Source organism: Phalacrocorax carbo, chromosome 26 (genome assembly GCF_963921805.1).
Source record: "Phalacrocorax carbo chromosome 26, bPhaCar2.1, whole genome shotgun sequence".
Lineage (NCBI taxonomy): Eukaryota > Metazoa > Chordata > Aves > Suliformes > Phalacrocoracidae > Phalacrocorax > Phalacrocorax carbo.
The window spans coordinates 4,325,005-4,340,962 of NC_087538.1; the positions used below are offsets into that span (position 1 = coordinate 4,325,005).

The following is a 15,958-nucleotide window of genomic DNA, read 5'->3' on the forward strand; positions in this document are numbered from 1 at the left end:
TGTGCATATTTGGGTTTGTTAATGTCCCTATTTACTCACACCTTCCTCATTTTCCCCCCACAATCCCGATTTTGAGGCAAAAGCAGAGAAGTCCTGGTGGATTTGGGGCAGTTTGGTGAGGAAACGGCACTTGAAATAAAAGCAAGGGGTTGTTAGTGAGAGATATATTATAAATGCCATTGATAAAACAGCCTGTGTCTAAAACACACATTAATTGGGATCAATGAAGGGAAGTAACTCCAAAATAGCTTGTTTTCAAGGCAAAATTTGATATATCTTTATCAAAGGGTTAAGTGGTTGCTCCCCTGCCCTGACCCTGCCATCCCCCAACCTGAATTTTAAAATGTGAGTTAAATATTGCCGTTTTCCACCCAAAATGGGAAGAAACGAGGCTGCTGTGACCCCAAACCTGCCCGAATTTAAATGAAACGTTTGTTTTATCTGTTTTTAACTGTTCATATACGCCGCTGCGCCTTTAACGGCTCCCTACGCACGACTACGCATGCTCGGCTGCCTCCCCCCCCCCCCGCCGGACCGGAAGCGGGCCCGCACGGGCGCCACCATGCTACCGTACGAGGCACAGCCAATCAGCGTGCGGCATCCGCGTCCCTCCGTGGGCGCCGCCATTTTTCCCCGCCCCACGCGACCACCGGTAACCAATCAGCTCCGACCGGATGGGAAACTTTATTGGGTCTCTCTAAAGACAGCGGAAGAGGGGGCGGGACGAGGGAGGGGCTACTTCCGGTTGGCGTGGGCCGTGCCCACCATGCACTCGTTGACCTGTGGGGGAGGAGGAGGAGGGTGGGAGCGTGCCCACCCCCAATCACCCCCACAACCCCCCAAAACCACCTTGATGCTCCCCAAATTCCCCACCCCTCCCCCAACCATCCCCCGACCCCCCAAAGTCTATCTTAGTGACCCCCCAAACCTCCCCCCCCAAATCCTCGTCTCCCCAGATCCCCCTTTAACCCCCCCAAAAACCATCCCCCCAAATATCCACCCCCCTGAACCCCCGACCCCCCAAAACCGACCCCTGACCCTCTTCTGACCCCCCAAAACCGGACCCCCAACACTCCCAAAACCCTCCCTGATCCCCCCAAAATCCCTCCTGACCCCCAAAATCACCCAACCCCCCCAAAATACCCTCCCAACCCCCCAAATCACCCTGAGCCCCCCAAAACCCACCCCGACCCCCCCAAAAACCCTCCTGACCCTAAAATCATCCCAAACCTTCCCTGACCCCGCCAAAATACTCTCCTGACCCCCTTGTGCCCCCCCCAACCCCCCCCAGGCCCCCAAAAGCACCCAACCCCCCCCCAAATCACCCCCCCAACCCCCCCCCCCCCCACCGGACACCTCCAAAACACCCCCCTGACCCACCCGCCCCCCGCATGCCCCCCCAAACCCCTCCTGACCCCCAAAATCACCCAAACCCCCCTCTGAGCCCCCCCAAACCCACCCCGCCCCCACCAAAACACCCCCCTGACCCCCCCCACGCCCCCGTCCCCCCCAATCACCAACCCCCCCGACCCCCGCGTGCCCCCCTAAACCCCTCCTGACCCCCAAAATCACCCAAACCCCCCTCAACCCACCCCGCCCCCACCAAAACACCCCCCTGACCCCCCATAAACCCCCTCCTGACCACCCCCAAACCATCTGGCCCCCCCCAAACCCTCCCCAGCCACCCCAAAACCCCCCCCCGACCCCCCAAAACCCCCTCCTGACTCCCCCATGCCCCCCAAACCCCCTGCCCCCCACCCAGCCCCCCAAAACCCCGCCCCAGCCCCCCAAAACCTTGCTGGCGAAGCGCAGGGAGTTGAGCGTCTCGGTGAAATTCTCCTCCAGGGGCGAGATGTTCACAAACATCAGCCTTGGCGGGGAGACACGCACGCATTGAGGGGGGGAGGATCCCCCAAAACCCCCCCCCAGAGCCCCCCCAAACCCCCCCCAGAGCCCCCCCAAAACCCCCTCACATCTTGGCGGAGCCCCCCAGGGAGTTCTGCAGCAGGTAGGTCAGCTTGCTGTTGCGATAGGGCACGTGGGGCTCCTGCGGGGGAAAGGCGGGGTGGGGGGTCAAAACCAGGGGGTGCTGGACACCCCCCCACCCCACCTTTAAATACAAAACTGGGGTGAGGGGGCCCCCCCAAAATACCTTGTTGGAGAGGGCGGCGATGACGAGCCCCAGCGCCGAGAGGCTGGCGTTGATGGCCTGGGTCTCGCGCAGCCGCTCCCCCCTCGACAGCGACTTGTCCAGCCGCTCGCTGCCCGCCAGGTCCACCAGGCTCAGCACGGCTGCGGGGAGACAAAGGGGGGCACCCCGAAACTTGGGGGGGGCACCCCGAATCTCGGGGGGGGCAGCCCGAAACCCTAGGGAGGCGCAGCACAAAGGGGCTCGCTTTGAAAGACGGGGAAGGGGAGGGGAAGTGGTGGGACTTGGGGGTCTGAATTCGTGGGGTTGAAAGGGGGGAGCCCCCAAAAAGGTCACCCCAAAATTAAGGGGGTCACCCGAAAAAGGGCTCACCCCTAAATTAAGGGGGCGCTGAAATGGGGGTTGCAAAAAGGTGCAGCCCAAACTGGGGGGCCCAAAAGTGGGGGGGAGGGGGGCAAAAGGGGGGACCCAAAAGTGGGGGGGAGGGGGGCAAGAGGGGGGCAAGAGGGGGGCAAGAGGGGGGCAAGAGGGGGGCAAGAGGGGGGCAAGAGGGGGGCAAGAGGGGGGCGACCCCCCAAACCCATGGCCCTGAAAGGGGCCCCCCCCAAAAAAGCCTCACCCCAAATTCACCCCTGAAATGGGGCCCCCAAAAAAGGCTCACCCCAAATTAGGGAGCCCCCAAAAAGGGAGGGGGGAGCCCCCAAAAGAGGGGTCCCCAAAAAGGGCTCACCCCAAACTAGGGAGGCCCCAAAACAGGGGGGGCCCCCCCAAAATCTGGCTGAGCCCAAAGCAGGGGCCCTTCAAGCCTCACCCCAAGCCCTGGAGGGACCCCCCAAAAGTGCCCGGGACCCCCAAAAAGGGCATAGAACCCCCCAAAAAGGGCCCTTTAAAGCTCACCCCAAATCTGGAGCCCCTAGAATCTCACTTCTAAGGGCTGAGCCCAAAGCAGGGGCCCTTCAAGCCTCACCCCAAGCCCTAGAGGGACCCCAAAAAGGGCCTGGGACCCCCCAAAAGTGCCCGGGACCCCCAAAAAGGGCACAGAACCCCCCAAAAAGGGCCCTTTAAAGCTCACCCCAAATCTGGAGCCCCTAGAATCTCACTTCTAAGGGCTGAGCCCAAACCAGGGACCCTTCAAGCCTCACCCCAAGCCCCGGGACCCCCCCAAAAGGCACCGGGACCCCCCCTGGGACCCCCTAAAAGCTCACCTGAAATCCAGAGCCCCTAAAACCTCACTTCTAAGGGCTGAGCCCAAAGCAGGGGCCCTTCAAGCCCCACCCCAAGCCCTAGAGGGACCCCAAAAAGGGCCTGGGACCCCCCAAAAGTGCCCGGGACCCCCAAAAAGGGCACAGAACCCCCCAAAAAGGGCCCTTTAAAGCTCACCCCAAATCTGGAGCCCCTAGAATCTCACTTCTAAGGGCTGAGCCCAAACCAGGGACCCTTCAAACCTCACCCCAAGCCTCGGGGGGACCCCAAAAGGACCTGGGAACCGCCAAAAGGACCCAAGGACCCCCCAAAAAGGTCCCGGGACCCCCCCTTACATGCACAGCGCAGGTCCCGGGCCGGGTTCCGGCCCTGGATGTGGAGCTGGAAGACGCAGTGGCTCCGAGAGGAGCGATCGTTCAGCGCCGTCCGCGCCACCGAGCGGTTGGCGGCCGCCGTCCGCAGCAGCTCCAGGACCTGCTCGGGAGGTGAAAAACACCCCCGTTACCCCCCCTAAAAAAATAACCCACCACCCCCAAAAATGAGGTGGGGGATTAAGTGGGTGGGGGGGGGGGGGGGTCGCCTCGTACCTCCTCCTCGGAGGCGACGGGGACGCGGCGGAGGTTGGGGACGTGGAGCTCGTCGCTGGCCGAGCTGACGCGGCGGATTTCCAGGTCCCCCCGGCGCGAGGGGGAGGCGAGAAGGTCCCGCAAGGCTTCGTTGTAAATCTCCAGGAAACTAGCGCTGAAATCGTACTGGCGGCCCCCAAAATCGCGCCGGAGCCCCCTCAAAACCCGCCCCCTCCCCCAACCAAACCCCCACCCCCAAAAAGTTTAAATAAATGGGGGTTTATGATCCTCCCCCCCACCCCCTCCAGCCCCGCTCACCTCCCAGCCCTCGGGCGCCAGGTCGCGGGCGGCGCGGAAGAGGTGCCCCACGGCGCGGGGGGTGACGCCCCGGGTGTGGGTGGGGGGCGCGGGGGGCGCGGGGGGTCCCTCCATCGTGTACGTCTTCCCGCTGCCCGTCTGCCCGTAGGCGAAGATGCAGACGTGGTACCCGTCCAGCGCCGACTGCGGGCGGGGGGGGGACACGGTGAGGGGGTGGGGGGCAGGACCACCCGCTGGGAAGGGGGAGTCTTGGGGGGGGGTATCTGGGGGGTCTCGGGGAGATCTGGGGGTCTCGGGGACCTGTGGGTCTCAGGGGAGGGGATCTGGGGGGTTCTCAGTGGAGGGGGGGGGAATCAGGGGGGATTTGGGGGGGGTCTCGGGGGGATCTGGGGGGTTCTCAGTGGAGGGGGGGGAATCAGGGGGGATTTGGGGGGGGTCTCAGTGGAGGGGATCTGGGGGGGTTCTCAGTGGAGGGGGGGGGAATCAGGGGGGATTTGGGGGGGGTCTCGGGGGGATCTGGGGGTCTCGGGGACCTGGGGGTCTCAGGGGAGGGGATCTGGGGGGTCTCGGGGCAGGGATCGGGGGGGATCTGGGGGGTCTCAGGGCAGGGATCGGGGGGGATCTGGGGGGTCTCGGGGACCTGGGGGGATTCTCAGTGGAGGAGGGGGGAATCAGGGGGGATTTGGGGGGGGTCTCAGGGACCTGGGGGTCTCAGGGGAGGGGATCTGGGGGGTCTCGGGGCAGGGATCGGGGGGGATCTGGGGGGTCTCAGGGCAGGGATCGGGGGGGATCTGGGGGGTCTCGGGGACCTGGGGGGATTCTCAGTGGAGGAGGGGGGAATCAGGGGGGATTTGGGGGGGGTCTCAGGGACCTGGGGGTCTCAGGGGAGGGGATCTGGGGGGTTCTCAGTGGAGGGGGGGGGGAATCAGGGGGGATTTGGGGGGGTCTCGGGGCAGGGATTGGGGGGATCTGGGGAGTCTCGGGGGGGATCCGGGGGTCTCGGGGATCTGGGGGGATTCTCAGTGGAGGAAGGGAGAATCGGGGGATTTGGGGGGTCTCGGGGAGATCTGGGGGGATTCTCAGTGGAGGAGGGGGGAATCAGGGGGGATGTGGGGGGGTCTCGGGGGGATCCACGAGGGTCTCAGGATGGGGGTGGAATCGGGGTGATTTGGGGGGGGGTCTTGGGGCAGGGATCGGGGGATCTGGGGGGGTCTCGGGGGGATCCACGGGGGTCTCGGGGGGGGGGCGGAATCGGGGTGATTTGGGGGGTTCTCGGGGCAGGGATTGGGGTGATCCAGGGGTCTCGGGGGGGCGGGGGAGAAGATCCAGGGGGGATGCGGACTGGGGGTCTCAGTGGAGGGGATCCAGGGGGATCTCAGGGTGGGGGGGGTGGAATTGGGGGGATACAGGGGGTCTCAGAGACCTGGGGGTCTTGGGGGAGGAGGGGGATCTGGGGGGGTCTTGGGGCAGGATTGGGGGGATTCGGGAGGGGACAGGGACCTGGGGGGGATTCGGGGGGTCTTGGGTGGGGCACGGGGACCTGGGGGTCTCAGCAGGGGGGATCTGGCAGTCTCAGGGCAGGGGGGGATCTGGGGGGCCTTGGAGGGGGGATCCGGGGGTCTCAGGGAGGGGGGGATCTGGGGAATTTGGGGGGGTCTCTGAGGGGGGGGGGAAAATCAGGGGGATTCAGGGGGGTCTCAGGGTGAGGGGATCTTGGGGTGTCAGGGGGGTCTCGGGGCAGGGGACGGGGACCTGGGGGTCTCAGCAGGGGGAATCTGGTGGTCTCAGGGCAGGGGGGGGATCTGGGGGTCCTGGGAAGGGGGGGGACGGGGACTCGGGGGGGTCTCGGGGGTCTCTGCCCCCACCTGCACGAGCAGCGCCACCTCCTCGAAGACCTCCTGCTGCGACGAGGCCGGCGGGAAGACGCGGTCGAAGCTGAAGTCGTAGCGGACGTCGGGGCGGCGCTCGCGCCCCACGTGCGACTGGGGGGGCCCCGGAGAGGCACGGCGGGTTTGGGGGGGCCCCAGCAGCCGCCGCGGCCTTTTGGGGGGCCCCCAGGTGGGGAAAGGCTGCCCTTTTTGGGGGGGCCCCCAAGGCGGGGAGGGGGGGAAACGCCTTTTAGGTGGCAAGAAAAGGCGCTTTTTTGGGGGGGGAGAGAAAAGGTGGGTTTTTTTGGGGGGGGCCTCAAGAAAGCAAAGGCGGTTTTGGGGGTCCCCTGCTGCGCCCCAGCGAGCGAGCGCGGATAAAACACCCCTTTTATCCCTAAAAAACCCATTTTTGGGGACGTTGGCGCCGACTGGGCCCAGGGGAAAGGCAGCACCGACAGCCCAGGGCTCCGTTAGCGGCCGGGATGCCCTCAGCCCCCCCAAAATTGGGGTCAGAAGGGGGGGGGCACCCCAAAAACGCCTCACCTCGTCTGGTCGGGAGAGCACCAGCACCTTGTTGTCCTCGGGGGGGAAGTGGAGATGGGCCAGGCCTTTCTGCTGCTCCTCTTCCTCGGGCAGCACCGGCCGCACGCGGCAAAACACGCGGATGTTACCCTGGGAAAGGGGAAAAACGGGGGATTTCGGGGTACGAGGGGGGGCCCCGATGGTTTCCCCCCTCCCCAAAAAGCAGCCGGGGCTTCACCTTGAGCTCCTGGACGAGGTTATGGAGGCGGCGTCGCTCCATCTCCAGGTTGTGGAGCCGACGGTCCTGCTGCTCCAAGCGCTGCTCCTGGGCGGTCGCCTGCGCCCGCAGCTCACCCGCCTGCGCCGTTTGCTGCTCCAGCGCCGCCGCCGCCAGGCCCAGCTGCGCCTGGGGGGGGGAAACGGCCCCGGGGGGGCTAAAACCGGCCCCGAGGGGGCAAAAACAGCCCTGGGGGAGCCAAAACCAGCCCCGCGGGGGAGAAAACAGGCTCCATTGGGGCTAAAACGGCCCCAGGGGGGCAGAAACGGCCCCAGGGGGGCAGAAACCAGCTCCGCTGGGGGCAAAAAAAGGCCCCACGTGGGAGAAAACAGGCTCCGCTGGGGCTAAAACTGGACCCGGAGGGACAGAAACCGGCTCCGTGGGGGCAAAAACCGGCCCCGCTGGGGGGCGGAAAACCAGGCCCAATCAGGGTAAGGGGAGTAAAATCTGGCCCCAAGCGGAGGGAAACTGGTCAACTGGTCCCAGTGAGGCTGGGGGGGCTAAAACTGGCCCCACTAGTGGGGAAACCGGTCCCAGTGGGGCTGGGGGGGGCTAAAACTGGCCCCACTAGTGGGGAAACCGGCCCCAGTGGGGCTGGGGGGGGCTAAAACTGGCCCCACTAGTGGGGAGACCGGCCCCAGTGGTGCTGGAGGGGGCTAAAACTGGCCCTGGCTGTGGAGAAACCAGCCCCAGTGGGGCTGGGGGGGCTAAAACTGGCCCCACTAGTGGGGAAACCTGCCCCAGTGGGGCTGGGGGGGCTAAAACTGGCCCCAGTGGGGCTGGGGGGGGCTAAAACTGGCCCTGGCTGTGGGGAAACCTGCCCCAGTGGGGCTGGGGGTGCTAAAACTGGCCCCACTAGTGGGGAAACCGGCCCCAGTGGGGCTGGAGGGGGCTAAAACTGGCCCCACTAGTGGGGAAACCGGCCCCAGTGGGGCTGGGGGGGGCTAAAACTGGCCCCACTAGTGGGGAAACCGGCCCCAGTGGGGCTGGGGGGGGGGCTAAAACTGGCCCCACTAGTGGGGAAACCGGCCCCAGTGGGGCTGGGGGGGGCTAAAACTGGCCCCACTAGTGGGGAAACCGGCCCCAGTGGGGCTGGGGGGGGCTAAAACTGGCCCCACTAGTGGGGAAACCGGCCCCAGTGGGGCTGGGGGGGGCTAAAACTGGCCCCACTAGTGGGGAAACCGGCCCCAGTGGGGCTGGGGGGGGCTAAAACTGGCCCACTAGTGGGTCGTGAGATGCCTCCATTTCCCTATAGGAGCTTTTGGGTCCAGAAACAGAGTAATTGATACAACCCCCCCAATTTTTTATAACCCCCCAGTATATTTCCCTTGCCAGGGAAGCGGGAAGGAGCCCCCCACACCCCCACGCCGGGGGGGCCGTGACCCACCTCCGTCTCCTGCAGGCGATCGCCGAGATCCCGCGCCTTCCCTTCGGCCTCAGCCAGCGCCCTCCCGCGTCGCTCCTCCTCCTCCTCCAGCCGCCGCTTCTCCCTCGCCAAACCCTCGGCTTCCCGACGCCAGCGGCCCGATTCCTCCCGGCACGCGAGCAGCTCCGCTTCCAGCACCCTGAGGGAAAATATATTTAGGGGGGGGGGCGGGGGGGCACACCCTAATTTTTAAGGGGTTTAAGGGTGGGGGGCTCACTCCAGGCGCTGGCTGAGGTGGTTCTCCCGGGATTCCCGTTCCTGTAGATCCCGTTGGAGCGCCTCCAGGCGTTCGCGGAGCTCCCGGTTCTCCTCGGCCAAGCCCTGGGCCTTCTCCCGGTAACCCCCTAGCGCCGCCCGTAAGTCGCTCACTTGGCCCTTCAGGTCCCAAGCGGCTCGTTTGGGGCGGGAGGAGGGGGCTGGCGCCGCTGGGGGGGCACCTGTGGGGACACGGGGGGTGTTGGGGACACTGGGGCGGCCTCAGAGGCACTGGGATGGGGTCTTGGGGGCACCGGGAGGGCATCAGAGTTGTGGGAGGGGGGCTTGGAGATACCAGGGGGGGTGCCAGAGTCATGGGAGGGGGGCCTGGGGACACCAGGGGGGTGCCAGAGTCGTGGGAGGGGGGCCTGGGGACACCAGGGGGGTGCCAGAGTCGTGGGAGGGGGGCCTGGGGACACCAGGGGGGTGCCAGAGTCGTGGGAGGGGGGCCTGGGGACACCAGGGGGGTGCCAGAGTCATGGGAGGCGGGCCTGGGGACACCAGGGGGGTGCCAGAGTCGTGGGAGGCGGGCCTGGGGACACCAGGGGGAGTGCCAGAGTCATGGGAGGGGGACCTGGGGACACCAGGGGGAGTGCCAGAGTCATGGGAGGGGGACCTGGGGACACCAGGGGGAGTGCCCATGGGAGGGGGACCTGGGGACACCAGGGGGAGTGCCAGAGTCATGGGAGGGGGACCTGGGGACACCAGGGGGAGTGCCAGAGTCATGGGAGGGGGACCTGGGGACACCAGGGGGGTGCCAGAGTCATGGGAGGCGGGCCTGGGGACACCAGGGGGAGTGCCAGAGTCATGGGAGGGGTTTTGGGGACACCAGGGGGAGTGCCAGAGTAATGGGAGGGGGACCTGGGGACACCAGGGGGAGTGCCAGAGTCATGGGAGGGGGACCTGGGGACACCAGGGGGGGTGCCAGAGTCATGGGAGGGGGGCCTGGGGACACCAGGGGGGTGCCAGAGTCGTGGGAGGGGGACCTGGGGACACCAGGGGGAGTGCCAGAGTCATGGGAGGGGGACCTGGGGACACCAGGGGGAGTGCCAGAGTCATGGGAGGCGGGCCTGGGGACACCAGGGGGGTGCCAGAGTCATGGGAGGGGGGCCTGGGGACACCAGGGGGGGTGCCAGAGTCATGGGAGGGGGGCCTGGGGACACCAGGGGGGTGCCAGAGTCGTGGGAGGGGGGCCTGGGGACACCAGGGGGGTGCCAGAGTCATGGGAGGGGGGCCTGGGGACATCAGGGGGGTGCCAGAGTCGTGGGAGGGGGGCCTGGGGACACCAGGGGGGTGCCAGAGTCATGGGAGGGGGACCTGGGGACACCAGGGGGAGTGCCAGAGTCATGGGAGGGGGACCTGGGGACACCAGGGGGGTGCCAGAGTCATGGGAGGCGGGCCTGGGGACACCAGGGGGAGTGCCAGAGTCATGGGAGGCGGGCCTGGGGACACCAGGGGGAGTGCCAGAGTCGTGGGAGGGGGGCCTGGGGACACCAGGGGGAGTGCCAGAGTCGTGGGAGGGGGGCCTGGGGACACCAGGGGGGTGCCAGAGTCGTGGGAGGGGGGCCTGGGGACACCAGGGGGGGTGCCAGAGTCGTGGGAGGGGGGCCTGGGGACACCAGGGGGGGTGCCAGAGTCGTGGGAGGGGGGCCTGGGGACACCAGGGGGGTGCCAGAGTCGTGGGAGGGGGGCCTGGGGACATGAGAGGGATTGTTGGAGACATAGAAGGGGGCATCAGGGACCCCAGGGGGACATTGGGGGGCGCTTGGGGACACCAGGGAGGCATCAGAGTCATGGGAGGGGTTTTGCGGACACACTGGGGGTCCTCAAGGACATGGGAGGGGGGCGCATCAGGGACACTAGGAGGGGTGTTGGGGACATGGGAGGGGTGTCTTGGGGACAGCAGGAAGGCATCAGAGTCATGGGAGGGGGCTTGGGGACACTGGGGGGATTGGTGGGGACATGGGAGGGGGGGCTTAGGGACACTGGAGGAGTGTTGGAGACAGCAGGGAGGTGTCAGAACCATGGGAGGGGGCTTGGGGACACTGGGGGGGTGTCTTGGGGACATGGGAAGGGGGTTTCAGGGATAGTGGGAGGATGTCAGTCATGGGAGGGGGGCTTGGGGGAAGGTGTTGGCAACATGGGAGAGGGCTTGGGGACCCCAGGGTGACCTTGGGGGGAGCACTGGGGACACCGAGGATCCCCCCAGCCGGGTCCCCCCGTCACTCACCCGCCCGGGGTGCGGCTGCGGCCGAGACCGCCTTTCGGGGGGCACCTGGTGGGGGACACGAGGGGGGTCATTTACCCAGCCCCTCGCCCCCAGACCCCCGGTAACCACCACCGCCCACCCCCCCCCCCCCCGACCCCAGGTAACCACCACCGGCCCCCCCCAGACCCCCGGCAACCACCACCACCCCCCAGACCCCCGGTAACCCCCTCTATCCCCCCGGTAACACCCCGGTCCCCCAGACCCCCGGTAACCCCCTCTATCCCCCCGGTAACACCCCGGTCCCCCAGACCCCCGGTAAGCCCCCCACCCCCTCAGAACCCCGGTAATCCCCCCCACCCCCCTCCGGTAACCGCCCACGTACCGGGCCTGGACGCTGCCGCCACACTGAGAGGCTTGAGCGGAGCACGGCCCCCACCGGCCGCCCGGGCCGTGGCGGAGGCAGCGGGACCGGGCCGGGACCGTTTCTGTGAGGGGGGCAAAGAATAACCCCTCTGTGAGGCGAAACCGGGCCGGGCCCCACCGGGGAGCTCCGGGCCGCGCCTTTACCTGCTCCGGCGCCGCCGCCTCCTCCTGCGCGGCCGCCGGGCGCTTGGCCCGGGCACCGCGGACCGGGAGGCGGGAGAGGGCCGGGCCCGAGGGGCCGGAGCCGCCGCCGTGAAGGGCCGGGGCCGCCGCCATCGCCGCCATTTTCCCCGCTCGTCTTCAAACGACTCAGCGTCGCGCGCTGATTGGTCGCAAAAGCCACCAATCGGCGCGCCCTCTCCCCGCCGCCGCCCCGCCCTCGGCGGGCTTGCACCAATCGCCGCTCCCCGTCACGCTTCTCCTGACCAATCCGCCGCGAGAGGATCCTTTCGCATCACGTGATGCCGCCTACCGGGCGCTCCCGCCAGGCGCAAACGGTCGGCGAAGGGCGGGGCAGGAAAGGGGGCGGAGTCTGAGGGGAAGGGGGCGGGGTCTGAGGGAAGGGGTCTGAGGGAAGGGGGTGTGCCCCGTGGGAAGGGGGTGGGGTCTGGGGAGGGAGGCGGGGTCTGGGAGGGAAGGAGGCGGGGTCAGGGTGGGAAGGAGGCGGGGTCTAGGCAGGAACGGGGCGGTGTCTGGGGCGGGGGCGGGGCTATGGGCTGGCGGGGAGCCGCGGGCTGTGCGGCGTTTGGGGGCGTGGCCTGGGCGTGGCGTAGCCGAGAGGGCGGGGTTTGCGCGACCCGGGGGCGTGGTCTGGAGGCAGCGGGGGGGTGGCTTGAAGCCGGAGGGCAGCGGCGGGTGTGAGCTGGGGGCGTGGCGGAGGGGGCGTGGCTTGCGCGGAGGGGGCGTGGCCAGGAGGGCAGCCCCGGGTGGGGGGGGGGGTAACAGTTTGGGGGGCGGGTGGAGGGGGGGGGGGGCAGCGCCGGGGACCCCCGTGTCCCGCCCCCTCCCCCCGGGCCCGGTGCCCTCGGGGCCCCCCCGGGCTGGGGGGGGAGGGGTGTCCCCGGTGCCGACGTCCCTCCGCGCCCCCCCTCGGCCCCCCCCCCCCGCCGCCGCTGCTGCTGCGTCACGGGCGCGCGCTGCCGCCGCCGGCCCGGCCCGGCCGCTCGGCCCCGGTAAGGGGGGGCCGCACCCCGGGACCCCCCCCCGGGCACCCCCCCAGCCCACCGCCCCCGGACGGGACCCCCCCGCTGCTGCGTGAGCCCCCCCCCGGACGGGACCCCCCCCTCCCAAAACCTGGGAGCCCCCCTCCAAACCGGGACCGCGCCCCCACCCCCCCCCGACCAAGGCACCCCCCGACCGGGACCCCCCCCCCGACCGGGACCCCCCCCCAAACCGGGACCTCCCGCGACCGGGACCCCCCCCAAACGGGACCCCCACCCCCTTGACCGGGACCCCCCCCAAACCGGGACCACCCCCCCCGACCGGGACCCCCCCCCAAACCGGGACCTCCCGCGACCGGGACCCCCCCCAAACGGGACCCCCACCCCCTTGATCGGGACCCCCCCAAACCGGGACCACCCCGACCGGGACCCCCCCCAAACGGGACCCCCACCCCCTTGATCGGGACCCCCCCAAACCGGGACCACCCCGACCGGGACCCCCCCCAAACGGGACCCCCACCCCCTTGACCGGGACCCCCCCAAAACCTGGGACCCCCCCCTCAACGGGACCCCTCCCCATTTAGGACCCCCCCAAAATGGGGACACGCCCCCCCGAAACTGGGACCCCCCCCAAACTGGGACCCCCAATCCCTGCATGAGCCTCCCCCAAACTGGGACCCCCCCCCCAAACTGGGACCCACCCCCCATCCCAGCATGAGCCCCCCCAGTTGGGCCCCCCCAAATTGGACCAGCACAAACGGGGACCCCCCCAGACTAGGACCACCCCAAACTGGGACCCCCCCAAACTGGGAGCCCCCTCCAGCCCCTCCATGACCCCTCCCCATTTTAGGACGCCCCAAACTGGGACCACCCAATCTCGGAGCCCCCCCCCAACCCCTCCATGACCCCTCCCCATTTTAGGACCCCCCAAACTGGGACCCCCCAAACTGGGAGCCCCGCCCAGCCCCTCCATGACCCCTCCCCATTTTAGGACCCCCCAAACTGGGACCCCCCAAACTGGGAGCCCCGCCCAGCCCCTCCATGACCCCTCCCCATTTTAGGACCCCCCAAACTGGGACCCCCCCAAACTGGGAGCCCCCCCCACCCCTCCATGACCCCTCCCCATTTTAGGACCCCCCAAACTGGGACCCCCCAAACTGGGACCCCCCCAAACTGGGAGCCACCCCCAGCCCCTCCATGACCCCTCCCCATTTTAGGACCCCCCAAACTGGGACCCCCCCAAACTGGGACCCCCCCAAACTGGGAGCCCCGCCCAGCCCCTCCATGACCCCTCCCCATTTTAGGAGCACCCCAAACTGGGACCCCCCAAACTCGGAGCCCCCCCATGACCCCTCCCCACTTTAGGACCCCCCAAATTGGGACCCCCCAAACTGGGACCCCCCAAACTGGGAGCCCCCCCCACCCCTCCATGACCCCTCCCCATTTTAGGACCCCCCCCAAACTGGGACCCCCCAAACTGGGACACCCCCCCCCAGCCCCTCCATGACCCCTCCCCATTTTAGGACCCCCCAAACTGGGACCCCCCCAAACTCGGAGCCCCCCCCAGCCCCTCCATGACCCCTCCCCATTTTAGGACCACCCCAAACTGGGACCCCCCAAACTGGGAGCCCCCCCCCCATGACCCCTCCCCATTTAGGACCCCCCCAAACTGGGACCCCCCCAAACTGGGACCCCCCAAACCAGAAGCCCCCTCCCCACCAGGTGCCCCCCCCATTCCTTGGAGGGGGATCCCCAGATCCCGCCCCCCAACCCCCCCAAACCCCCCCCAGCCCCCCCAAACACCCCCAAACCCCCCCCACCCCCCCCAGCCCCCCCAACCCTCTCCATCACATTTGGGGGGGGTGTGTGTGTGTGTGAATGTGGGGGTCCCCCACCTCCAACCCCCCCCCCCCCCCTTCCAGGCACCCAGGATGTGATGGCGAGCGAAACGGGGGCCCCCCCCAACCGCCCCCCCCCCCCCGCTGCCCCCCCCCCGGCCCCCCCAAACCCCCCCCGCTTTTGGGAGGGTCAGGACGTCCTGGCCCGCTGGACCGACGGCCTCCTCTACCTCGGCACCATCAAAAAGGTGGGTGCCCCCCCCCAAAAAAAAACCCCAGAAGCCTCCCCCTCATTTTAGACCCCCCTTTTTTACCGCCCCCCCCCCTTTTTTAACACCCCCCCCCCCATTTTTTACCCCCCCCCAGGTGGACGCGGGGCGCCGGGGCTGCCTGGTGCAATTCGAGGATAACTCCCAATTCCTCGTCCTCTGGAAGGACATCAGCCCCGGTGAGCGCCTCCCCCTCATTAATTACCCCTCTTTTAATAAATTACACCCCTCTTGATTAATTAATGACCCCCCCGGAATTAATTACACCCCCTAATTAACACCCCCCCCCCCATTTCTGCAGCAGCGGTGCCGGGCGAGGACCAATCCTGCTGCGTCTGCTCCGGCCGAGCCCTGAACCCCGAAAACCTCTTAGTTCGCTGCGAGAAATGCGGCCACGGTGAGTTCGACCCCCCCCCTAACCCCACCCCCCCCAACCCCCTTCTTCCAGCACCCCAAAATTTATAGAAACCCCCCTAAAATATGCCCCCCCCCCCCCCCCCAAAAGCCTACCACCAGCAGTGCCACCTCCCCGCCGCCCGCCCCGCCGGCCCCTGGATGTGTCGCCGCTGCGTCTTCGCCGTCGCCACCAAGGTGACCCCCCCCCCCCCCCTAAATTTTAAAAGGGGGAAATACAAAAACGAGGGGGGGAACCCCAAATTTTACCTGCTTTCCCCCCCCCCTGCCCCCCCAGAAAGGGGGGGCCCTCAAGAAGGGCCCCCACGCCAAGGCGATGCTCAGCATGAAAGCCGTCCTCCCCTACCAGCTGAAGACCCTGGAGTGGGACCCTCCCCACCTCGCCAACCGCCAGCAGTGCTACTGCTATTGCGGGGGGCCCGGAGAGTGAGTAAAAAAGCCCCCCCCCCTTTTAAATTTTGGGGTACCCCCCCCCAAAAATGTGTTTAATTCACCCAAATACAGGTGGAACCTGAAGATGCTGCAGTGCCGGGGCTGCGGGCAGTGGTTCCACGAAGCCTGCACCCAGTGCCTGAGCAAACCCCTCCTCTACGGGGACCGGTGGGTTTGGGGGGGCCCCTGGGGCTTTAGGGGTTTGGGGGGGGGGGTTTGGGGTTAGGAAATAACCCACCCCCCCCAAAAAAACCCACCCCCCCACCCCCACTTTGCTTTAGGTTTTACGTCTTCGAATGCTGCGTCTGCACCGGCGGCGCCGAGAGCGTCCGGCGGCTGCCGCTGCGGTGGTGAGGGGGGGGGCGCGGGGGGGGCGCGGGGGGCCCCCCCCACACACACCCAGCCCGCACCCCCTCTTTTGGGGTACCCCCCCCATCAGCACCCCAAAATATGGCTCCTCCTAGAAGGACACCGCTCCCCCCCCCCCCCCCCCCCCCAATGGAGGGTCAAACCAGCCCCCACCTTCACGCAGCGCCTGTTGGGGGGGGGGGCGCACCCCAATCCGGCCCCCCCTGGGCCCCCCCAAATCCAGGCACCCCCCCCCCAACACCAGGCTGCGCCCCCCCAAC

The 15,958-nt window shown here is 67.8% G+C and overlaps 2 protein-coding genes across 3 annotated transcripts; one reads left to right on the forward strand and one right to left on the reverse strand.

Moving 5' to 3' along the window:
- Window positions 1-665: 665 nt before the first annotated feature.
- On the reverse strand, window positions 666-11,542 carry KIFC1 (kinesin family member C1). The gene is made up of 15 exons (XM_064473878.1): window positions 11,361-11,542; window positions 11,176-11,278; window positions 10,815-10,859; window positions 8,547-8,766; window positions 8,291-8,468; window positions 6,865-7,032; window positions 6,648-6,776; window positions 6,102-6,218; window positions 4,237-4,419; window positions 3,940-4,104; window positions 3,688-3,826; window positions 2,153-2,292; window positions 1,974-2,047; window positions 1,795-1,870; window positions 666-780 (listed from the first exon to the last, which is right to left on the reverse strand). The coding sequence occupies exons 1-15, from the start codon at window positions 11,499-11,501 to the stop codon at window positions 736-738; spliced, it is 1,923 nt and encodes a 640-aa protein (XP_064329948.1). The 5' UTR covers window positions 11,502-11,542; the 3' UTR covers window positions 666-735.
- A 597-nt stretch (window positions 11,543-12,139) lies between these two features.
- Window positions 12,140-15,743, forward strand: PHF1 (PHD finger protein 1). 2 transcript variants are annotated; one of them, XM_064473897.1, is made up of 8 exons: window positions 12,140-12,470; window positions 14,299-14,462; window positions 14,581-14,662; window positions 14,785-14,880; window positions 14,989-15,074; window positions 15,175-15,323; window positions 15,402-15,497; window positions 15,611-15,743. In XM_064473897.1, the coding sequence occupies exons 2-8, from the start codon at window positions 14,313-14,315 to the stop codon at window positions 15,681-15,683; spliced, it is 732 nt and encodes a 243-aa protein (XP_064329967.1). In that variant the 5' UTR covers window positions 12,140-12,470; window positions 14,299-14,312; the 3' UTR covers window positions 15,684-15,743. The 2 variants fall into 2 exon arrangements, with proteins under 2 accessions (XP_064329967.1, XP_064329965.1); XM_064473895.1 differs by having other exon boundaries at window positions 12,140-12,388.
- The last annotated feature ends 215 nt before the right edge of the window (window positions 15,744-15,958 follow it).